We start from the raw sequence: 26,418 nt of genomic DNA on the forward strand, positions 1-26,418 counted from the left end.
AATAAGCAATATTTCATTTTCAAATGAATCATGATGCCACAGTATCACAATTATTCAAGACGATTAAGATCCTGGTCACATAGAATGCGTTTTAGCAGCTTGAGGCATTTTTTTGTAAATAGTTTTTCAATGAGAGTGAAGCGTTGCTTTTGTGTTGCAGAGCACCAGAGCACCATTTTTCCATGTGCGTCCCACGTTTTTACAAGACATCTCAGGTTTAAATGAATTTAACTCAGAGTGGAAGACGTCATTCACATTTTTTCTCATTATGGTGAATTCTTCTGGATACCCAGAGCTATATGACATTACCAAGCGTGGTTATCGTGATCCGAGCAGAAAACAACAGGCCTGGAGACAAATTGGTGCAGTACATTAGATTTTGGGAAAGTTTTTTTCATCAATTTAAACTGTTCTGTTAGTATTAGGTAGCATACAGTTAACGATTTTTGCTAAGCAACAAAAAAAGACGAGCAACTGTCTTCTATCTCTCACCAAAAAACACAGCTCCCTTTTCACAAACAGGGTTTTTTAATTTGCTGCAGAATGGAAAATGCCTGCCATGCTTCAGGGAAAATGGGTTTTCTAAACATGTGTCAACTATTGTACCAATGAGTAAAATGTGAGCACTTTAAATATTTTGTTAGTTTTCAACAACCGCTCCTTTAGTCTTGGCTCTGTGCTGCGTATGCATAAAGACCGACAGCACGTAACACCCTGACAAGAAAAGGGCCTTTTGGAAAATCATTCAGGTGTTAATTCAGGATGGACTGAAATAGATACAACACACAGCGCAGTCAGATGTTGTTGCTCAGGTGTTGCTGAGTTATCGACTTCTCTCCACTCATGTTCAACCTGGTGGAACAACCTTTGACCTCACAGACTGATGATGCTGACAGCTAGCTGAGGGATGGCCTCGGTCAAACGCCTCTACTGACCTGTGAGCTGTGGTTCACTGGTCACCAAAGACATACTGCACAGCACGGCTTAACACATGTGTGAGGAGATACTTACCCAAACATCATCCAAATGCACACACAAGTATGTATGTGCACGTGCACAGACGTGCAGATTCAGATGTAGACTAAACCATTGTCTTGTAATTACTTCTGAATGTCAAGAATATCCAGAGTGAACACATATTCATTAATTAAGACTTACTAAGTGTTAATAATAATAATAATCCATTTAATTTATATAGTGCTTTTCAACATACTCAAAGACACTTTACATTATACACCGTAGACACAGCTACGGGGAGCAATGCAGGGTTAAGTGTCTTGCTCAAGGACACATCGACTAGGGCGGGGATTGAACTGCCAACCTCTTGATTGAAAGACAGGCATGCTAACCACTGACACATAGTCACCCCACAAGTGTTGATTACATGGGGAAGATATTCCTTTAGGCACCTTGTAAAAATATGTGCCGTCACCTTATAGTAATTAATGTGTAGGATGATAGTTTTTACGCTGGAGACTCATCCTGGCACAAAGAAGTGGTAAGGCCGGCTCGACCATTTAAGATGTTGCTGGCAGACTTTTCTTTCAATGACAACCTTGAATTAAATGTTATGACATTTTATTTACTGTTTAGAGGAATGTGAACAAGGGGATATTAAAAGACAGACATGTCTGAGTTGTGAACTGCCATCATCGCAATTATAAAATTGTAGACAATGGGATGTGAAGTCATTTCCCACACTCAATACTGTCTTTACTGTTTTTCCCCAACATCAATTATATCCACTGTGAAGGTGATTTGTAGGTTGTATTAACAACCTGAAGATAAGAGAACACAAAGAACAGTAATATAAATATTCTTAAAGCACCCACCGTAGGATCACCATATCCTGCCCGGTGTTACTGACCTTTACTACTAGTCTACCAACGAGAAACCAAAGGCCATGCAAGGCAACAATCCATACAGTAATCTGACAACATCAACATCACTTCAGTAACTTCAGTAACAAGGAGAGTGCGTAAACATTTTATTAATCTAAAGCAACAAGAAATACCATCCTCACCGTCAACAATTTGTCTAGACTATGGATAAAGTCAGATATGCTGCCCGTGATGTTTTACAGCCACCTCAAATACACCTCACCAAATTATTTCTCCATTACTATCACTTTCACACACACAGTAAAAAAATACAAATATATATTTATTATTCAGTTCAATTTCCAGTTTGAAATGCCATTGTTCTGTTTCATACTGACTTATGAAAATGAAGAATACTAATAAATATAAAGAGCCTTTTGGAAAACAATTCAGGTGTAAATTACAAGAACACTCCAAAAAATACATCTGCACAAGAGATTTTTGTTTTCGTTTCATTTGTTGCAGAAGCTTATGTTTCGAAATGTATCATAAAATAATAATCATGTTTTAAAAGCAAAACAAAATATCAGTGGGCTCTTTTAAGGGGCATCAGACAGAAAACACTGTAGTAACACTACAATACCACTAGCATTGAGAAATACAGGAAATGGCAGATGAATAACTCACTGCATGATATTAAATCTGTTATAGTGCAGCAGCAACTTGAAATACTTATTTATAATAAATTATTTACAATAACTTGACCACTTTATCTTGCTGTCAGACTGTCCTTTCCGACAGGTAACAGATGCCAATATCAATGCTCACTTCAAAGCCTACCGACTCCTTTGACAAAAACTGAGTTTTTGGTTTTGTTTGTGTTATTGAGTGACCTTGGTGTTTTAAAGTCACACATTAGACAACGGCTCCAGTTTCAGGGCTGTCTGGTGGTGAAAATATACACTTGAACTGATACTCATTTTCAAGGATGGCTTCTTTTAGGCTTTTTTTATGGTTGTATGGTTACATTTTGTAGCTGCAGCTACTGTAGGAAATACACTAACTATAGATGAGTACCTTATACAACCCTAAATTGAATTTTTAAATAGTAAATTGGATTGACAATCTGCTCCCCAATTTCAGTCTCCGACTGAACTTAGACTCCTTTTTCTAGACTTTCTTCAGCCACAATGTGATGTAACACTGTATTTAGTGCAAACGCAGCATGGGCAAATGAAAGCCATCTTCTTGACTTGTGTTAACCTGAACAAGGCCTCACTCCTTCTTGCTTGCACACACACACAAATATATTTCTGTCCCCACTTGGAAAGCCTCTCAACTACTTTTTGCTTCATTCAGTACAAATAACTTCACGGTGGGATAAAAGCATAATGTTTCCAGAAAACCTCCTCCCCCCCACTTTGCTTCACTCTTTTGGCCTCATGTTCTCCTTTACTTTTTCCTCCAACCCCCTTCTCTTGTGCTCTCTGTCCAGCAGGACATTCTTTTTTCATTAGAGGGGGGTCTGGGAGGCCAAGAGGGTAAACAAAACCTCTGTAATCAACAGCAGGACATACACAACCACAATGAGCCAATCACAGCACCAGTGTCCTTTTAGAGAGAAGAAACATGGCTAACCAATACAAATCCACACCTGGAAGCTCAGAGCTTCAACTTGCCAACTCAAACTCAGCACTTTGTGTGAAATTAAAAATGTAGCTGAGCACTGGGAGTCAAGGTTATCCATAAGGAACACCAATCAAAGCATGCATGTCTGCAAAGACACCACTATACACACATACACACAAATCCCCCTATTTGTCTATCGGTGCTGTCATCTCTGTTTGCTCATATTAGAGAGGGCTCACTCAGGGACAGGATATGAGGATTAGGTCTGGCCTTATTGCGCTGTAGCTACACACCGCTAAATGGCTCCCATCTGTTCTCCCATTGAGAATGGCTAATACACGTTAGCTGTGCTCACATTGTGCACTGCCAGAATAACAGCAGTGGATAGATGAGCAGCACTGATAGCGCTAGCCACAACACCATTCTGTGCTAAAGGCTAATGTGCCTGGCTTATTCTATTAGATCGGGATAAGAAGCACTAATACGCACATACATGCACACACGCACACACACACACACACACGTGCAGACACACACCATAACAATATTTGATTGGAGATACAGAAGCAGTAGGCTCGTCACAGATCCAGCTCTAGGTTTACCTTGAAGTAATATACGTTAGAGCAAACGAAAAACTAGCGAGAGGTGGAAAGAACAGGAGTGAAGGAAAAGAGATGGAGAGATGGAAAGAGAGGGAGAAAGGGAGAAAGGGGGCAGTGTGGTCTGTTTCATTACGGTGAATCCTGACACTGCTGCATTCTCAGCACACATGGACTGGATTAGAGGCTATGTGGGCTGCTTCGGCACTGTATAGCTCAGCAATGCTCTTTTGCGTCCACACTCTCTCTCACACACACACACACACACACACACTCAAATGCACACACAAACAGAATAGCTAAACACACTAAAGCTTTGCACTGCAGAAACACAAACCATTTGCTATAGGACTCTTAATCCCAAAAGCAGCACTAGGGCAAAGTACACAAGTACTAAGACGTTGAGGTTAGAGACAGAGTCTTCTTGTGATGGTCCACCTGTGGATTACTGGGGGAAAAGAATGAGATGCACTGGAAACTATGAGTATACAATGCTGTCTGGTTTTCTCTCTCTCTCGTTCCTACACAAATACATAATCACTCTGCCTCTGTCCTTCTCTTTATCGCTCATGCACATTTACATGTCTCTATTTGTCTTACACACACATCTATTGGCTCCATGTACACCATCAGCCTCCCTGCACAGACCTCTTTCGGCAAGTCTTCGTTCAAAGGCATCCTGAGTCTATGGGGGGCTTCGATATAAAAAACCCAAAGCAGGAATTATCCTTTATGACTCTGCATTCTTCATTTTATGTTTTTTCAGCTCGCATCACTAAAAAAGGTTTCATGACCGCTCTGTGTTGTATTGTATTAATTACTCCACACACTGGTACCAACAGGGTGGGGTAGCGCGGTAAAACTATGACTGAAAAAATGGTGGGGAGAGAGAGACCCGTCCATCTCTGGTTTTTCTCATTATGTCGTTTTTATCACCTATAGGCCCTGGTATGCTCACTTTAGGCTGCTGGGTTTGTATTGGTCTAATACCACACAGTTACCTATAGCCACAGAGTGCACGCACAGCATGCGGCACAACCAGCATATGAGCACTTCATAGAAAGACAGCCATAAACCTCTGAATCAACTGAGGCTTTAGTTGACTGGAATTCATAAGCAACGGGAAAAGGAGCCGGTTTCTATTACACTCTCTTCTGTCAGACTTGGGTAATGCTGTGGTTATTGTGGTGCCATCGATGTTCCCGGCTAATGGTTACTCAAGCCCACTGAAGAAGCCTATTGTGTAGAGGATCGTTAAAATATCTGGAGCTGCTATACAGTACTATACCCTGGCAAAGAGTGCATTAACTCTAACATTTGTAGAAACATTGAACAATAGTTGTACAATATAAACTCACTGTGAACAAATGGATGCAGGGTTTCCATGAAGATGGTCATCATGCCCATATTCCCTCTTCATCGTCCTATGATAGAAACATGGAAAACATGCATCATCATCTTCATCATTATTAATCCATAAACCATAAGTACTTTATGTTCAAAGTCTCAAAAAATGGCATGTATGTGGCAGAAAATGGCTTCATTTTGGACCAACCAAGCCACAAACTCTGGCCCAGTGGTTATGTCTATACATGTAGACTCTATTCGACTAATTGTATGGTCCACCTAACCCCCTGGGAATTGTTATCAAAACACTCCTGTTCATGGTCCTCATCCAGAAAAGTGGTGTATGATATCATAAAATGCTTTCCTCAGTGTGATCGTTAGGAACCACATAACTAAACACAGAAGGGGTTTCCTTGGGGCTGAAACTGTGCAGACAAGAGCCCTGCTAACAGGAAGGCTAATTCACTCAGACACTAACATTACAATGGTTAGCATGAGCTGGCAGCTCAGTATAGCCAAGCTCTTGCCTGAATAATGCTTAACTAGGCTACGGCAAAGTTGAGTCTATGCTACACAAGAGCAAAACACAAGGGCCTTGGCTGCAGTCCACAGCGGCTTCGGATGGAATGAGTGGTTGTGACAAGCTCGGTAAACTCAGTAGGCGACACCTAAGCAGCTAAGCTATCGATGTAACGGCCTTTCAATGGAACATGCTAGATGCTAAATGCTAACATGCAGTTAATGGCTGTGACAGGCCCTGTAAACAGAGCCAAGCTTATAACCACTCATTCTGCCAGGTTAAACACACACACACACATACACACAAACAGGCCAAATACCATATGCTGCTTCTCATAAACATGATGCAGGCAGCATGTTACAGCTTTGAAAAAAAAGAGCAACAACCCAAAAGAAAAGGTTGTATAATTCTATCTCTGATAAACACTTGCTGTTTTTTATTTCCTTCCGAGGCTGCTGCCAAGTATCTGGCAGTTGTGCTAGCATGGCTAAATGAGAACATTGTGAACACAACATGCCCGTCAAACTGCACACACTCCATGCTGAGACACAGAGGGTGCATCTCAAGAGGCTAAATCCACTTCCTGTGCTTGTCTCCTCTGATTAGATTTCACCTGTCCTCAGAGAAAGTCCATCACAGATTAAGTAGAGGACAGGGAGTATAGTTAGATGATTGGGATGGACTCATTAGTTGTAGCAATGAGCGTTGAATGACATGTGGTTTGGAGTGTTTTTGTGTTCACTATTCAAGAGCATGCATTTGTGCTCATTATTCTTAATAGTGCCAGCTGGGTATTTGTGCACTGTCTACATGTCTGTGTTTGGGAAATTGCAACAAAAAAAATACAAAATGTAGCCTATGTGTGGTCACTGTTATGTTATTCAGGGAACTAGCTGGAATAACATTGTGGTCTGCAGGGTGAGTGTGCAGACCCTCATCATTATCATCATCATCATCATCATCATTATCATTATCATCATCAATCATCCTTCGAGTGGTGTTTCTGGACTAGGCAATGAACTGAACCACTGGCCACATTTGGACATTTGAATTTGGAAAGATGGTGGGAGAAAGGACTGAAGAAAACACTGAAAGAGACAAGTAGGCATGGACAGAAACAAATCAGAGTGTGAAGAAAATACTTAATAAATATTATATTAAATAAAAACTGCTTAAGAACATAAAGCAAATGTAAAAAAAATAGTTGCAAAAGCATAGTAAAAAAGTGGAGAAAGGAGGGAAGAAGAAATAATGAGAGCGATAAATGGCAGTGTTTGAGAAAAACACATTAGTGTTTAGTCACAGTAATTAGTCACATTTGTAAAAGGGAGATTAAAGGAGTCCTGTGTTTGTCTCTTTTGTGACATCTAGACTGTGTGACCTGACCTCTCCCAGCAGTGCACACACACACAAACACAAACTCACACACACACACTTCCCCATGAAGTCAAGGATCAGATATGAGGAAAAGCCATGAGGTTATTGGCTGACCTCTTGTCAAAAGGGTCTGATGTTTCTGAAGCGTATGTGTTTGGAGGGAGGGAGAGCGATAGAGAAACAACGTAGCTAAATAATAATCAGCTGTAGACTTTGGACAGAAGGTGATGATGACATCTTGATATATGTCTTTGATTTTGACATTTGGTTACTCTGCAATGTTTCAGCAGACTAGACTAAATATAGACTATTTTTTTACTCTGCAACTTATGCTTTATTTACTTCTATTGCTGTCCCCTTTTAAAAGACATTTGACATAAATTGTTCCCCCAAATTTTGCATACAAAGTATGAGCCATTACAGTTCCATTTTATATACATACAAAGTAAACTTGAATAGAAAGAATAATTCAGCCAATCGGTCCAGATTCATGAGCTGTTTTGTTACTCCCTGCATTCTTAACAAGATTTCCCAGCAACCCCAATAATACTTTCTTTTCTCTGCTTTTCAGTCCAACTTGAAAAGTTAACATATCACTTGCAGAGCGCTACTGTTTTATATGGAAAACACTATAAACACTGTTGTAGTAATATAGTGTCGGGTAGCCATATTGAAGGAAAGATATTTACAAGTGCAAAGTGAAGGATAGTAATGTGTGATACTAAAAAGTGACCCCCTGCAGCCAACTATATAATATGGAGCCTAACCTGGTTGAAAAGTATTCTGCAATACAATAGAACAAAGCAGGAACTTGGTAGCTTGATAATATAATTGTTGCAAGGCAAAACATAATATAACCTAATGACTACACCGCTAAAATTTTTAAGTGGTCCTTGTAGGATTAAAATGTGGTTTCAAGTGTTAAAATATGTTTAATGTCATTCACTTGCCCACTACTACTACCAAGCATATGCCACAAAATGCTTCAAAATTAGATTAATTCTGTAATTGAAAAGGATGAAATGTTCCCTCTGTACATATTGCCACGGTATGTGTGGGGTGATGCATGTATATGAGTGTGTGCTTTTAGACGTGTGTGTGTGTGGGGGGGGATCCGAGGGCATGTTTTACTCCAGTTTGGGCAGCAGTTTCAGAAACATTCATAAAGTCTAGAAATGTATAATAGTGCATATCAGATAGAACTGAAGTGGAAATCCCCAGGTATTCCTATTAAAAAACCAAACATCACATATATACAGTACACACACACACTTCATCTTCCTAGTTTGGAATCCCCCCAATGACAACATCTTGACAACAATAGAGCTGTGATGCGTTTGTATTGCATTCAAGTAACTGAAAGCTGTTATTAGCTAATGGAAAGACACTGAAATCATCTGTCTTTCTTTGAAGATTGCCTACCCTGTTCGTGATTTGATCTGGGTACATTGTATCAACAAAGACTCAGGTGTGCACCTCCATGTGCATCTAAACACACACACGTACAGGCATGCACACACGCCTCCAGTATGAACACTTGGATGCATGCACGCTCAAAGAAACACTCAAACAAGTTGTGCTGACGACAACAACAGTTCTTTTCAGCTTTCTTCAAACAGACACGCTAAGTTTGTCCTCAGGGTAGTCTGAATTTGATACTCAGACAGAGAAGGAGCTCATATAAGAGATGAAGGATGTATAAACTAATCTCGCACACAAATCCCATCGATCAAAAACTCTCATTTGGCAGTTTTTCCCTCCAGGCCTCTTATCTAAATGATATGAATAACTGACTTGGCAGGAAGTAATGGGGTTAAGAGAGAACAGACAGACGAGAAGAGAGAAGCGACATTTTATGCTGCAGACTCCGTGGTTGAGATGACAAATATGAAATTGCACTAACTTAAAAAAGCATGAAGATGAGAGTCCACACCTTGTCCACTTGTGTAAACAAGTTCAAACTGGTGTGTGTGGGTGTGTGTCTGTGTATGCGTCCACATTCATATTGACCTGGTCCAAAGGGGGTCGGTGGTTGGCATGGGGGGGCCCTCTTGGCAGGCTTCGGTGATGCATGTTTACTGGATGCATGTGGTGAGAATGGTGAGGATGATGTTGAGGGTGAATGTGCTCTTCCTCGTAGTTATCCGCTATCAGCTTCATTCTGCTCTGAGTCTGCCAAAAAAAGGAGATAAACAAGAAAATTTACAACGCAGAATTATAACACGCGTACACAAAGGCCTTATATTTATTTCTCCACCACTGCTTGTTTGTTCCTTAAAAATGTTCCCGGGGTCTGACGGATTCTTGGATGGGGTAAAATCATGTTGAAAGCCATCAAAGAGGATAAAAACAGTGCTGCTAACAACATTTGACAGGTCATAAATTGAGTGAGTCGGAGTGCCTGATGAAAGTATTGTAAGTCTGTCAAATGTCATCTGTTATTAGATTATCATTTAATTGGATTAGACGAATCTTAGTCAGAACAGTTAGTGAGTGTTTTATGGAGCCTTAGGCCACAGGCATTCTGGCCCGGGTGAAGCAACATCATTTTAGATGTCATTGATTAAAATGACTCTCAAATATGGATTTTTCTGCATGCCTGTAAATGGGTAAGCAATACTATGTGTCTTTTCTTTGTGTGTGCATCTGTGTCTATTTGTGGAAGAGGCTGTCATCTTTGGAGAGAGATAACAGCACGGGATGACTAACGTTAACAATCAGCTCAACTCTATTGAGGCCAACTGTCTGGAAGATAGACAGAGATCGAGTGGGTGAAGATGTATTGACAGGCTCAGCTTTATTCTGTTCACTGCAAAAACTTCCCTTGAGGTTGGAGATGACAGCAGAGCGGGAGGTGAGATTGTGTTTTTGGATGAAGATGATTCAAAGGAAAGACATGCAAACAGCTCTCATCCAAAATGTTGCAGTTAAATGGGAGACAGCCATGGAAAGAAGAGACAAGAGACAAGAAGCCTGAGTCAGCTGGGAAGGAAGGAGGGAGATGGTGTTACAGCAGTGAGGGGCCTGGAGACATCGCTGCTGAGATAAGGCCCTGAGGCCTAATGACTGAGGAAACGAGCCAGTCAGGATCACAGGAGAGGATGTGGCGAGTATTAAAGAGGTTAGCAATTAGCTTAAATTGGAGAAGAGCTGGTTAGATAAGGCGAGAACACCGATAACATGGTGAGAGGGAAAGAGAGAGACAGAGGTAAAGATGAAGAGGGAGGGATGAAGGAGGGCTCAGACAAGATAGACACCAGAACAGTGGTTAGATCAGTTAAAGGCTAGGTTGAGGTGTACGGCCGGCCCTCTGTCACCTCAGGTGTCGACACTAGCAGGTGTGACTGGGTGGAGCTGGCCTCAATGCAACAGTTACAGAGCAGACACCTGTCATTATGGTGAGGACAATTACTATCATATACCGTGCAGCTGATGTAACTACTGTACTGCAACACAGTAGACGCTGTAGGTGCTTCCATACAGACCTTTACCCAATGCTTACTGATGCTGTTTAACTCTGATAGAGAAATATTTTCAAAACGAATTAGTAGCTGAGGGTCAAAAAGGCTAATGTGTGTTTAGTCTTTGCAGCTAATCTAATAAGAACCATATTACTTGTTCCTGTTCCTCTAATTACAACCATATTTGGTAGGATGAGCTGCCAAATGTCCTGGAATGTGTTTGCATATATGTGTGAGTGTGTGAGTATGTGATTGTGTGTGTGTGTGTGTGTGTGTGTGTGTGTGTGAGTGTGTGTGTGTGTGTGTGTGTGTGTGCATGCTCGTGTGTTTGAGTGTGTGTGTGTGTGTGTAGGGATGTGCGTGTGTGTGTGTGTGTGTGTGTGTGTGTGTGTGTGTCTGTGTGTGTGCGTGTGTGTGTGCACGCTTGTGTGTTTGAGTGTGTGTGTGTGTGTAGGGGTGTGCATGTGTGTGTGTGTGTGCGCGCACGCTCGTGTGTTTGAGTGTGTGTGCACATGTAGTTAACATTTAATGACCTGAGACAAAAACACAATTGAATGATGTGATGAATTGCTTCTGGAAGAATCACACTGTGTGTGGTCAGGATAGCCCACATGTGGCCATCCAGTTTATTCAAACAGACACACACACACACACATACCTACACACCTACACACACACACACACACACACACGTCTCTCTCTCTCTCTCTCTTCTTACAAACATATTCCTGTATGCCTGTGCGAAGAAGGCGAGCGCATATAAAATGTCAGTGTGCTGGGATGTGTGTTTTAATTAGTGTTAATTAGGAGCTTTGCAGAGTAAACAGCTCAGTAATGGCCTCCAGGCCTGCTTGTAGATCAGGCAGCCTAGAATAGACACAGGTGCCACTGCTGGGAGAGGAGAGTTTTTCATTGACATCTCTAACTATAACAGATTTGGTCTGTACTATGTGTGTGCAGCGAGTGGTCTCTGCATGTTATCAAAGTGCAGCTGCTGGCGTAAACATGGCAGTGATGATCCCCCTGCTGTGCTCACAGCTGCATCCCAAACCTCAATGCAAGCCCTCTGTATATCACATGCCTGTCCTGATTAGAGCTGAGCTGTTTTAACACACATGGACACAGGGGGCTGACAAGAAAGGCCTTAAACACACAGTTGGGTAAAGGCTGCACAATTTTCACAACACTTATAAATACTCCTTTAATCAAATATCTGTGTATGTGTTTCTGTGCGTGTAACACAGAGACCAAGCAGCACTTGTAAAATACTCCTTTAATCAAGTATCTGTGTGTGTTTCTATGCGTGTAACACAGAGACCAAGCAGGCAGACGTCAGTCGCCTCTGAAAACACAAAATCTGAGCGAGAGGATGGGATGGATACTCTTGTGCAACCAATAAAGAGAGGCAGAGAGAGAGAGTGAGAGAGGAAAAAGAGTTACAGAAAAATGGAACACCTCTTAGGGTGGATGGATATTCCAAATCCATCTTTTCTCAGCTTCAAAGCACTAGTGGCGTTTTGCCATCCATCACTAGGATGGGACCAATCAAAGAATTCCCACATGGGTTCTGACTCTCTCCTCGTGAAGTCTAGACACTACACTCTTCAAGTGTGTGTGTGGCTTTTTCTTTATGTATGTGTGTACATACATTGGAAGATCTGTGTGTGTGTGTGTGTGTGTATGTGCTGAAGAAGGCCTATGCCTCAAAGGGAAGCAAACTGTCTGAGAAAGAAAAGTTTGTCTTAGACCGCAGGCTTTATGCACACAGACACACACAAACACACACACACACACACACACACACACACACACACACACACACACACAGATCTTCCAAAAGAGGGATGTGGGGAGGTCAGTCAGGGCACTGCTATCTGTAAATCTATCTGCTGTCTACATATCAGCTTTCTCTTATGAGACTCGGAGTCACATAATTCTTTGGCATTTCCTGATTAGTTTCCTTCCGCCATTGGCTGTTGTGGACCTAAGGAAGGCAAACTACCCTGATATGTGTGTCAATGGGTCAGAAGACAGAGAGCCCGTATGTGTCATGTTGAACAATATAACCTCCAGAGAGCTCATTCTGACTCCTTATAGGTATATACCTCCATAACATGAAATAGTTGACAAAGTCTCACACTTTCAGGGCCCCTGTGTTAGCTAGTTTATAGCACTGCCTGGTACACATTTGAACTTAGCAGTAGCATTACTAGAAGACTTTCTAAAAAAAATAAGGCCTGCATGTATGAGAAAGAGGACACAAATAAAGTGTATGGGCTGCTCACCCCTCTCTTTTCTCATCCCAACCTTTCTTTTTTTCCCCTCTCCTCTGCTCCATGCCCGTCGCTGCAATAAGAGCTCATCACATCATCAGGTGGACTTTAACTGCTTGTTACCCAAAGGGGAAAACATGACGCATCCAATGGCGATAAATAGATAATAAGCTTTCCTTGAAATTCCTCAAATGGAATTGCACCCCCTAGAAACTGTTTACGAGACACGAACAAACATATAAGTCCGCACTAAAAATGCACACCCAGCCACTGCATCTGTTGACTTTTAAGTGCACCATTTTTTCCCAGAAGCCCCTGTGACTCAGGAGACCGTACTCCCTGCTGTTGGCTCATTATTGTTAGCATTCACGTTAGCTCAGTCACTGATGTGGTCTGACCAGATCTTAATGACAGACATACCTTCATCTGCCTTAGGTTATATTGAGAGCGAGGACAATATGGGAAATAGGTGTATGTGCGTGAGGATGTGTGTGGGTGTGTATTCTGGGAATTATGCCTGTTTGACCAGATGATGTGAGACAGATCATTGTTAAGAAAAGGGTGTTTATGTGCCTGGATTTGGAATCACATCTTTTGCTTTACTGGCTTGGCTTATGATGACTGAACGCAGTAAATGTGGTTTGAGACTTAGGGGGGGGGGGGGGGGGGGGAGTCTACTCTGTTAACTACCACGGATTATTAACCTCTATCTGTTCCTAGTTTTAAAGTTCAAAAGTCTGCCCATGAGGCTGTTTTAGTGCAGGCAAAGTTTCATCGTCGGCAGCAGGTTTGAATTTGTAGTGCTGCTTTGATTCGCATGTCCTAAACGGTGACCGCAACGCCAGGCTCCATTTGTTTCATGTGCAGGCCAGTCAACCTCTTAGACCAAGAATGCTGCAACTTTAATTCATCCTTTATATGCACATATAAATAGCTTGGTGGTCACGTGTGGTGGATGTACCTGCTGTTTGAGCTGGTGCATGAGTTTGTCTTTCTCTCTCTTCAGGGCCATCACTTCTTCCTGGGATTTTTTCCTTGTGGAGGAGGATAACTCCAGCAGGGCGATGTTAGCATCCTTCTCACTGATGGCTGCCAGCAAAGCCTGCTGCCTGAGGGGGTGAGAGTGGCAAATGTGGAAAGAAGCAACAGGAAAGAAGGAACGTTATTGTGAATGGACAAATATGAAATTAAAAGATATTAATTAATTAAAAGAAATTTGAACGTAAAAATATGTTCTGTTGTTAGAAAATAGACAGGGAGACAGCACAGAGACACAGATACACAGCATATGCAGCTGTGGGTCCTTGGACGTATTACAGATGTCAGAGCAAACTCACTCATTCCAGAGCTCCTTAAACTCCGACAGAGATTCCACAGAATAAAAGCAGACATCTTTGAAGTGGTCTGCTAAGTGCTGTATTAGTGGTACCTCAGTGTGACTCATGGACATGTAAAAGTGTAATGGAGTCTAATAGAGTAGGCTAAGGGGCATATGACATCTTTCCCCCGTCACTGCTGGTTACAACACTGTGTGTGTGTGTGTGTGTGTGTGTGTGTGTGTGTGTGTGTGTGTGTGTGTGTGTGTGTGTGTGTGTGTGTGTGTGTGTGTACAGACGGGGGTGGCAACAAACGACTGTGCACAGGTGCAGGGAAAATATACCACCGAGCTTCATCATACTCACTCCCACACACACACACACACAAACACACGTACAAATGTAAACCCACAGGACTCAAGAGAATTCCTTGCGTGACCCATCCAGAGAAGTCTGAGTCTTTGGAGCTGTTAGGTGATGACTATTGTCGTCATCAAGCAGGATGTTGTAAATCCACATGCACGTTCCACTTTTGTAAAAACACACACAACCACAAACATATTATCAAAGATAGCCAGATATAACCCCCTCCTGTATTATGGCCATTGACCCAAGGAATTCTGTAAAAATATGATTTTAAAAAACAAAAAGAGAACACATATTTATGTTTACAGTAGACTGTAAGTCAATGAATGTATGGTTCATCATCTCTACATTCAGCCTTTGTTCACATATCAATTGCAGATGTCTCAAACTGACAATCTAGTGTGTAGACACTGAAGATATTTCAAGTTGGATCAACATAAAGTGTCCGAACGTCAGACTGCTAAATTACATTTGAAATTAGGAGCATGGTAAACCAGCATGGTACAGTATAATGTTTGGGTTTGTGTGAGGTGATGGGTAGAGGAAGAGGAGGAGGTATGGATTCAAAATACACTTAACTCAAAATTGACCTGCATTTGGAGTGTTTTTATTCCATGATTTAAGTCCCTGCAGAAATAACTCAATTGCGAAAATAAACATGCTGTACTCAGAATGAAGTCCTGCTGGCCTGGGACTCCACATTTGGTGTTTTTAGTACAATTATCTACACGGCGCATCTGGATTCTCCAATTCAAGACCATTAATAGGCCTTTGTGTGTTTTTGTGTGTGCTCAAGTGTGTGTTTGCATGTTGTGCATGGATTTGCGAGTGCATGCATGTGGGTTCTGACATGCATCGGAGTAACTAATCACACCATTAATCACAGAGCGGGACCAACATGACACTTTTCGTCTCCCCACACCTCTACTGTTATTCCTTTTAATGCTTACTGTAATGGGAACACACACACACACACACACACACACACACACACACACACGACTTGTACCAGAGCATGTGCTTTAGACTGCAGGTATATTCTGCCTGACTTGTCCATTGACAATGTAAAAAGGAATTACAGTAAAAAAATATCCCATCAAGAAATTCAGAAATCAAACAAAAACACAATTGTATTTTAAATCTCTCCACACCCAGTTTTATATCCATGGCTTAACAAACCCACATTTTAGAGTATGGCACAGTGGAAATTGTAGTTCCCTTCCTGTATTTTGTCTGTTTCAAAAGAGTGAAGAGGTGATGCACAGAGTCATATATGGGCAAGGAATGCAGCACATTGTGTCGCTGCTCATAAACAATGTGTCAGATTAACAGCCCTACTCGCAGGATTGTCATCTTTACAGCACACTGCCAGACAGGGGAACTCCAACATCAGGCCACATCCTATTAGTCTTATAGTCAAACCTTTCCTCTTTTAGCATTGACTGCATACAATGGCAATGAGGTCAGGCAGACATGTTAGTGGCATTGCAGCAATTGCAGATCTCGACAAGGAAGCTACCCCCAAAAACATGAAGTTGTCTTTTTATGACCAGAATGTGTGCTGCTGTCTGTAAATACATGGCTGTCACATCCATCACACCTGCACTCCCTAGCACAGGTACAGACTTTCAAGCTGACTTTCAAGTCCGACTAAATTAAACCTCCGAACCAAAGTGGCTGCCAAGCTTCAGTGCGAGCTAAATAACTTCCAGGCTCTAAATTAACATGGCAGATTACAGAGCTGTCTCTCTGTGGGTGCTCTCTGAGTTGTACTTCAGGTGATGTCTTCCTAAAACAATTTAAGAAAAGGGGGCCATTATTATGATTAGTCAGCCTGTAAAATGTGTGTCCCACATCCTCAATCAGTGATTGTGTGTGCCTGGTTGTGTCTCCTGATTAGTATTACTTACAGTCTTTGAACCTGAATTACAGTGGAGTATTTAATCATATCGAATTTGAGTGGGCATTTGGCCAAAGTTGTTTTTTACACACTTCTAGCGAACAGGATTCATCTATCAGACACGCACACCCACACACGCACGGGACCTTTTATTTCTTTTCCGTTTGAAAGGGGCAGCAATTAAATGTGTTTTTATTAAAAATGTGTGATTAGTTTTCCTAAAAGTCAGACACCATGCTCTGAAAAGTCATGAGGCACACCAATAAAAAGACAAATTAATCTTGCTGCTGGATATCATGTTAAAAATATTGTGTATTTTTTTTTAATGAAATACCAGTATTTTATACATTATATATATTCCTCATATAACATTCCTTATATATACTTTTAGTAGTATAGATTGTGATAGGCTGTGAAAAAGCATAGGCGGGACTGAAATGAAACTCTCAGCTCAACTACAACATGTGATTCCAATTGAACCTTCATGGTCCCTAGGATATATTGAGACATTTGGATCTACAGAGGTGGGAGATGGATGGCTAAAGTACATGACCATGCGATGAGAGGTGAGAGGAAAGGAGGGAGGGAGGGAGGGGAGGGGGGCTCTGCAGAGACGATACGGAAAGATAAGCTGGAATGCAAAGAGTGGAATACGAGAAGGGGAAGGAGATGTGAGGCGGGAGAAGATAATTAGGGACAAAAGAATGAAACATGAGGAGAGAAGACTTTGATGAACACATCTTTGGGGTGGGGCTGCTGTCGAAGGGCTGTGATGTCACGGGGCAGATGGGACATTGGCAGGCCAGACAGATCTCTGGGTGACGAGGGGTTAAGATGGGGTCAAGAGTGAGAGCGTAAACACAAATGCATACATTTGCAAAAAAACAAATTCAAAGATGTTATGGGAGGCATTCTGTAGCTGGGAAGTAGGAGAGAAAGCACGGCAAGAACCAAGGGTTCAAGAAAATAAATGAAAAAAAGAGATGAAGGCAGTAGAAGAGAGGAAAGTACGTGCTTGACAAGAGTGACTGCCACCTGTGCTGCATGAGACAGAAAAGAGGGAAGAAAAGGAAAGGAGGAAGGGAAGAAAAGAGCAACGATAAAGATTTAAGAGTCCCAGCCTACCCTAAATCAGCGCAGAGCACTCCATGTTGTTATTCCTAGGCGTCACGGTTGAGGGATATGTGTTTATAATTTGTGTTATGACTTACTTGAAATTATGAGGGTAGAGAGTCAGTGGGACAGAAACAGATGCGTCCGTGTGATGCCCGAGGGAACCATCAATACTGTCTGCCCCTAAGCACAGTACATATGTGTGCGTGCATTTGCCTGTCTGTACACATTTGTGCTTTCATGTCCTCATGTGCATGTGTAATGTATTTTGTTAGTAAGAACATGGGGAGCCCACTAATATCTGTTCCCAGACCATCCATTATAAGGTATTCTAGTTTGTGATCATGCCCTTAAAACACTTAACTGTCCGGCTCTGCAGAAACATTCCATGTGCATTTTATGGCCGTTGCTTGATTGTGAGTGTGAAGATGCGGCACTAGGCCGAGGGCCCCTGGCTAAGCAATACTCAAGGCCTGTGGTGAGAGCAAGCAGAGGACATGAGAATGGGGCATGGTTGAGTGACACTATTATTTATGGGCTTGGAACATTGTGTTATTTACAACTGAGGAGCTACGGAAAATGTCCATTTACAACAAAAATGCACTCTGACTTCATTTGGAAAACTTAATGCAAAGCCGATTCAGATGGTAAATCTGTACTCTAAATTTGAGTAAAAAAATAAGTTTTATTAGGTAAAGCCATGTTTTGGCTACCTTTGGCAGGATTAGCTTCATACTAACCTGTAGCCGCTAACCTGAAGCTATACCAGATGCACTTATTACCCACTTCCTTCCGAATGCTTGCAGAGATGAAAGGCTTTTTTAAAATCTTAATTGATAAGATTGGATTTATCCAAACCCACTGCAAATAAATCTTGCATGCCTGTCTTGTTAGAAAATGCAATATTCCTCCTGAGCAGCTATATTACACATTACAAGATAATCGTGAGCTTCAAGCAAGAATGCTAAACTACATGCAAACCTTGAGCTGTACTTCCCAAGACAAATCCATGACAGCAGATGGTTCTCCCAGAACTGGGCCAGGTTGTGTGTGTTTTCACTTCACTAATAAAATATACAACCCACTTACTCTGCTCAACCCCACTCCCACACTAGTGCTCTGACTGGTGGAAGTAGGGGGGGCTTCGGGTGGTCTAATTGAAAGAGTATGCATCAGTTTTACAGCAACAAGAGGGAAAATACGAGGGGACAAAAATCAACAAATCTGCCAAAACTAGCCAAATGTTTAGAGTGGGAGCAGGGACGAGGAGAGATGGCTGACTGCTCCCAGAGATGAGCAGGACCAGACGGCCACCGCTGCATTCCAGCCAGAGAGAAGGGAGACAGATAGAGAGACCCAGACAGAGAGAAACAGAGAGAGAAACCAGGTGGCTGTGTGTGTGTGTGTGTGTGTGTGTGTGTGTGTGTGTGTGTGTGTGAGTGTATGCGTGGGTGTGTGGATGTGTGTGTGTGCGTGTGCGTGTGTGTGTGTGTTTGTGTGTGTGTGTGTGTGTGTGTGTGTGTGTGCGTGTGTGTGTGCGTGTGAGTGAGCGTGCATACGTGTGTGTGTGTGTGTGTGTGTCTATAAATGCAGAAAAATAAGATGAAAAGAGCATTCTATATGTTCTCTCAAAACGAAGATCTTGACAAGGCAAAAAAAAAAAGAAAAGAAAAGAAACATGGATGTTATATTTATTGTATGTTTTTACCTTCTTTTCAAGACTGAGATGAGAAGATCGATATCAATCTCATAGTTGAAGATATTCCTTAAAATTATGAACTATTCCTTTAATAAACACAACGACTGAAGGCCTAAAGTGTCCTCTCTCACTTCCAGCTTCATTGCATCACCCTCTGAGGATCAGCTAGGGGTCGGGTGGATTCCTGTTGTTGTAAAAACAGGATAGATAAATAAACAGGCCTAGTGGGATGTCAGCGATGATTATAATGTCACGACAGCTCTTTCCCATTTGGACAAACTTGGGTGTCTGCATCTGTGCCCGTGTTTGCTTGAGTGCGTGTGTGGGAGTACTTTCTAGTGTGCAACTTTGGTCTTGAACATCAATGCGAGAAAAACACAATAAACATTAGATTAGTCGAACCCTCTGCCGATTTCCAGAGCTGTCTGGCACAAGGCCCACCTACCTAACTTCAAACAATAAAGTGAGCACTGACCCTAAACCTCAAGGGATATTACTAATACGGAGAGCACGGCTCAAAGTTAAAGTTTGTTCTCTGTCTTTATCGCCTCTCAGGTGACTGACAGTGTCTCCCCAAGGCACAAGAAACGAGACGGGGAGCTGTACTGTACCACACACGTGTAGGGCTCCCCTGCCTCGCAGGCAGACACACACACACATACACAGCAGCTGGGTTGTTTAAAGCTCCCTGTCATCTGAGAGAGGTAAGGGTCACAGAATAAGTAACACTGCTGCAGTCACACTACTGTAAGAACACACACACACACACACACACACAGGAGAGAGCAGAAGAAACATGCACAAATATGCAGCAATTAACAAAGAGCACCAAGGCCTCAGTATAAACACTGATGAGTTATTTACTATTAATTAATAATTTAGTCTAAAATACTTTTCTAAATACCCTACAATTATTTCCTAGAATCCAATAGAACACATTTATATTCCTTTGTCTGTTTTCATCAATTTAAACAAAGAAAAACAGAAACTCGCATCTAAAATGTGTTGCAGAATTAGTATTGATACGTTTGACTGATTATTTAATTAATCATTTATTACCTCAATACACTTTTGAGGGTATGCATCACTTTCTCACTTTGGTTGCCTCTCTATGTGAAATGAAACAATGAAAAAAAAGTAAGCTTTATTTGCAAAGCGCCACTGCATAACATCATTATTCTTTCCCCTCTTTTTCTGCACGAGGGAGAGGAGCCACAGTAAAGCCTGCACTGTAAACTGTCAGTATTGTAAACTGAAAATACCAGGAGGACACTTTCTGTGCTGCGTCCTTTGAAATAGAGGTCCTCTGTATAGTCTTGTGTGTTCCACCGTGTTAAAATAACTCTCTGTCAAACACAGCTCATCAGAGGCTCTTGGACAGGAAGGCTACCACAATGTGTCTCTCCTCCCTTTCTTTGCTAATCAAAGAGAGGAGCCTCTCATCGGATGAGAGAATGGCATCACCTCCACTCTGGACTTGAACCTCTCTTTCTATCATTCAATTTCTCTATACCTCTATCATTCTCTATTTGGCTTTGCCCTATACTCACTCCGGAGTGGGGCTAAATATTAAGTTCAAGGAGGTTATGCAAACACGTTGAAACAGCCATCCTTGGCCTAAGTATTACCCTGAACCCTTCAATTACCCGCCTTGCTTTCCTCTCTCCCCATTCCTCCTGCCTTTCCTGTCCTCTGTACGGGTTCTCTCACTACGGTCAACTGCAGCCTGGAAACACAGCGCACACTCATGACGTGGGGCCAAAGAGCCTTAAAATATCAGGGGCAGAGAGTACATCACAGTGGCGCAGTATTGCACATGCGGACACACACAAAAGTGCACCCAAAATACACAAGTGCACAGAAACCGATGAAAGACGGGTCCAGAAAACTGTGGGAGCAAGTACCCCTGGTGTATTTTCTCTGTGCTCCAAATGTAGGGCCTGGCGGTGGACCACAGCTGAACCACAGCCGACATGCGGTGGAATGGGAGGCCACCACACTCACTTCCCTTAAAGGAGCCATGGAGACACACACGTACACACACACACATACACACACACACACACACACACACACATAGTCGATCATAGAATAACACACACACACAAACACATACATGGTCGATCACAAAATAATGCACACACACACACACACACGTATATATGTACACACATGTTCAGCAATTTCCTGGACAGCACTGTCATGACGATGGGAGTCCATGTTTAAAAAGTGGTTTGAGGTGAAGGGACAGATCTGTATGGGCTGTTTCCCACAATGCTTTGCCAGACAATTACACAACCCAATTAATGTGGTTACTATAGCACAACTAGGACTTAACTCTGTGCAAGCCGAGTGTATGTGTAATGGCGCGCGGGAGAGAGAAGATGTGTGTACGCCCCTTTGGCCTGTATTACTCTTAAAATTATAGCTTTCCTTGGAACTTGGACCAGTTGATTTCCTGTCAGTGTGTAAAGGACACACAAGGTCATACTAACATTCACCCCACACTCCATCAGCCAATCCCAGTTATTTCCAATCACAGATACATGAGCTCAAGTATTTTTAAAACTGCATACCCGGAGAACTACAATACCCACAATGTCTTGTGTGTGTTCCCAGTTCTCAGCAGAAAGCTCCATCAATTTCACGGAATGAACCGTAACCAAATGTTGGGAGAGTATATAGTATATAGTATATAGAGAGTATATAGTGGTCAAATGTTTTTTTCTTCAAAGTTACTGCAACATACAGTATATCCCAAAACAATGTGCACATATATATATATATATATATATATATATATATATATATATATATGAATAAAATATTATGTCATGCTTTGTAATCCGGCCGTTTACAGACTAGATGTGCACAGTGGTGGAAGTATGAGTGGCTGCTGTCTATATATGGTACCAGTTTGTAATGAAAATAACTTGGAAACCCAAACAAATTTTGATCAGATGCACCTGTGTGAAATGTATAAAAAAGTACAAAGATAATATGATACTACAATGTAAAAATACGTTACAAGTAATAAGATAACAAGATAATTCATCATTCTATTTATTATTTGTATGTGATTATTTTTAGAGACGAATTACTGTGTAGCCAGACCATTCAATGTTGCACAGTAGCTGGTTGACTATAGCTGTCAAATAAATGTAGCGGAATCAAAAAGTTCAGTATTTTCAATTGAAATGTGGAGTCAAATAATTAAAATAACTAAATATGCACGAGTATCCTCAAGTGCAGTGCTTGATTAAATGTACCAGCTTGATTAAATGTACCAGCTTGATTAAATGTACCAACTGCATGTGCAAGACTGCATGTCCTTACATTACCCACATAGATTGAGCACACACACACACACATCTGCTAATAATTAGCAATCCTCTGATTCAAACCTTGGTTAATTTGGTTTTCTTTTAATGAAGAATGGTAAAATGTAAGTAAAACTAAAAAGGCTCAAACTGCTATGTTGAAGCAGGAAACACATGCTTTCTTTACAGTCTGCTACGCAAACACACTCTGACCACATACTAATTTATACAGACTTCATTAGCCCAGCTTTAAAGTGTGTAAGGGGAAAAATATATTCAAAGCAAGAAATTATGCAAGAGGGACAGAGACGCAGACATAGAGAGACAGACAGAAAGTGTATCTCTGTCTCACACACACGTACACACACAGTGGTCTATGTAGGGTGCTGATTAGAGAAGCTGTTGCCAGGTCCGGACAGGTCTGCTGTATATTTAGACAGATCAGTGAGGATCACAGGATCAAAGAGTAACATGATTACTACCTGGCCTTCCGATAAAAAACCCACACTATTTAATACACACATTTGGAAGCACACACACACACACCTGAGCACGTTCACATATACACAAACAGACACAGGGAGTTGTACCGGCACACAGTACACACAAAGATAGACACAAGAACGCACACACACACACACACACAACTCTATAATCTGGGTAATTTGTATGTTGAAGCTAGTGTAGACAGATCACGCCTCTGGTGCATTGAGCCGGTTGCGTCATTGCATTAGCTTGTTCGTCATTCGGTGTGAATTCCCAATAGAGACATACCCGTACTTGTAAAGTATAGTGGTTGTTAATATCTTTCGTGTGAAGAAGACACATTGAAATAACCTGCGCTCTTGTCATTATGGCACTTCTTGTTCGTGGAATATTTGAAAGCGTGTGCGTTTATGCATTTTACGAGGGTATGAAAATTGAAGCTGCAAGCGCGAACACGTGGACTAGTGCACGAGCATGCAAGCATGAAACAGCAAAAGTGTGTGCCTTGTAATCATTGCAGCAAAAGGTACACTAGCTCCTATATCTTTCAACTGATTGCTTCAGGTTGTCCTACTACAGTTCAGTTTTATTTTGCCTTTATTATGTTTTGTCTGCATATTCTCACAAACACAGAGCCACAGAAACATTCACTCATAAACACAGACTGTACTGCACTGTGATAAGAGCTCAGCTGGCCTTGCCACACACCTGTGCATGGATTCCAGCATGCATCTATTTTTTAATAAAGAGACCAGTGGTAGTGTGCAGTCAGATGCTGCTGACAGACCCACTGATACCCAGATAGATAACACACACAAACACAACCGAGCCAGCTCCCTTGGTAGATTACATCACATTTTAACAATGGCGTACACTCAGTCCTTTTCCTTGCCATGGTTTCATACAGATGTGTGTGTGGCAACGAGTTGTTCATCTGTATTTATTTTTTTCAGATTCTGTCTGTGGTCATTTGAATATGATGCTCAGAGCTTTTAGTAGGAACTTGAGTTTGTTATAATGTACAATGTAGTTAAAATACATAAGGATCCTTCAGAGCGTTACATACATGTGTTTGTGTTTATACGCAGGAGAGGGTCATGGATTGATGCATCTGCCTCTATGTGTGTGAGTGTTCTGTGTGTGCATGCTGTGACCAGGCAGTAAAGAGTATTACGATGGTGCTGTTCTGTGTAAAGACACAGATGTGCGCCACTGACCTCTGAGAACTGCGGGTAAGACTAAGTGAGTCAGAAATGCACACGTATACAAAAGTATAGATTTAAAATACATTTGATCCTGATGATCATATTGATCTACAAATTTCATTTGTTTAATGGAAAATCTGAAATAATTTAAGAACTGATATAAGAACTGTTTGTGACAATAACATTAAGACAGCAGGAGTGTAGAAGATGTCTCTATTGCCCAGATTAATATACATTTTAGGCATTGCGAGAAATGGGCCGCTGTTCACCAGTACTGAATAATGGCACATGAGAACCCATACTTTTCATTGTGCACTGCCACCTCCTGGAGAGTCTCGGTGCGCACTAAGACTGCAACCGGCGGCTCTACAGAGTGAAGTCAATGCGGAAGTGTCTTAACACTTGCATTCTCTCTACTGGCCAGCAGAGGGTGACTCTTCTGGTTGCAAAAATAAGTCTGATTGTATGAAAGTCTATGAGAAAATTACGCTACTTCTCATTTGATTTATTACCTCAGTAAACATTGTAAAGATGAGATCATGGTCTCAGTCGCTAGTTTTAAGTCTTCTTGAATAAAGGATGAAGTTCATTTAATAAATGAAGATCCCATTTAGAGTAAAATAGACCATAAAGCGTAGTATGCTTTAAAGTGGGCTACCTTGTGATTGACAGATCACAGTCACTACCACTACCAGAGCTCTATACAGCATCTCTATTTCACTCTTCCAAAGTCCAAATATGGTCACTTCCTTTCAAAGGTTACAAAAAGCATAGACAGCGGCAATTTAAATGCCGAACTTGAGTCTTCAAAACGTCAGTCCACATACAATGGGTGACGTCATGATGACTACGTCTACTACTTTATAACTGTGACTCCATGCAAACACATAGCTAGCTTAATGCTGAGAAAACCACAGTGAAAATGCCTTTGCTATTCCTTCTCATTATCCAATTTAATCTGTAATGCAACTGCTGGATTAGGGTACTCGCACCTTTTTGGTCAAAATTAGGCTCTGATGTGAAACCAAGAAAAGGTTTTCCAGATTTGGTTTAACAAAAGTACTTTTTATTCTTTACTATAACCTTTTGTCTTCTATTATTTTCTCTACTACCAATAATCTGAGCAGACAAACACTATGATGCCATTTTGCAGGTGACAATGACTTCAGGTGGGGATTTTGCCTGAAAACAACAAGTTCAAGTGCTAGGTGATTCTCAATGTGCCTTCAACTTGAATTGACTGATATACATATTAGCAGTGGCGGTTATTAGATTAGAACTATAACTATATATATATATATATATATATATATATATATATATATATATATGTATATATATGTGATTTATATTATACAATATTTATATGTTATTATAATATATTTATGATATGTATATTTACATTAGATGGTATTTCTATATCATATTATACTGAATATTATTATTATTAATATACTGAATTGTATGAATAAGATGTCCTTGTTATGTCCGTGTTGGAATAAATGTTAAATATTTAACTGCAAAGTAGAAATGTGTGTTTGATATTTGTTTTGCATTGAATCATACTGGGTTGTTTGCTGGAATTGATTGGATGGCCCAACTAAATGAAAATTCCACCAGCCGCCACTGCATATTAGACTAAAGAATAAAAATGACAACATTGACTTTCATATATAATGTCTTCATATTCTCTCTGGGATCGGAGAGCGAGGGTAATGCTAGATCTGATTAGACTATATGACTCAATCATGGACCTTCCCTGGCCCCTGCTGTGACGACAAGCATTTGTAGATTTGTAAAGGTCTAAATAGTGTGAACATGCTCCGTTTCAGAGTTGTTATGTTTCCCACAACTTTTACAGCAAAGAGAGAGCGAGTACAGGTGTGTTTTTGTGTGCTTCCTGGACTTAGAAGAAACATTCTGAGATAATACAGGAAGACAGAATTTCAGAGAAAGTGGCACACAGTCATGTGGGGGAGTCAAAAGA

The 26,418-nt window shown here is 41.3% G+C and overlaps 1 protein-coding gene across 1 annotated transcript in view; it reads right to left on the minus strand.

Moving 5' to 3' along the window:
• The window catches only part of LOC117733700 (ERC protein 2-like), a 132,718-nt gene that overhangs the window by 26,332 nt on the left and 79,968 nt on the right, over positions 1 to 26,418 (minus strand). Inside the window, exons 15-17 of the mRNA XM_034537523.1 lie at positions 13,988 to 14,135; positions 9,303 to 9,464; positions 5,407 to 5,472 (exon numbers count right to left, since the gene is read on the minus strand). Of these exons, the coding sequence (XP_034393414.1) occupies positions 5,446 to 5,472; positions 9,303 to 9,464; positions 13,988 to 14,135 (337 nt within the window). The 3' untranslated portion in view covers positions 5,407 to 5,445. The remainder of the gene's footprint in view (positions 1 to 5,406; positions 5,473 to 9,302; positions 9,465 to 13,987; positions 14,136 to 26,418) is intronic.

Source organism: Cyclopterus lumpus, chromosome 7, assembly GCF_009769545.1.
Source record: "Cyclopterus lumpus isolate fCycLum1 chromosome 7, fCycLum1.pri, whole genome shotgun sequence".
NCBI classification, from domain to species: Eukaryota; Metazoa; Chordata; class Actinopteri; order Perciformes; family Cyclopteridae; genus Cyclopterus; species Cyclopterus lumpus.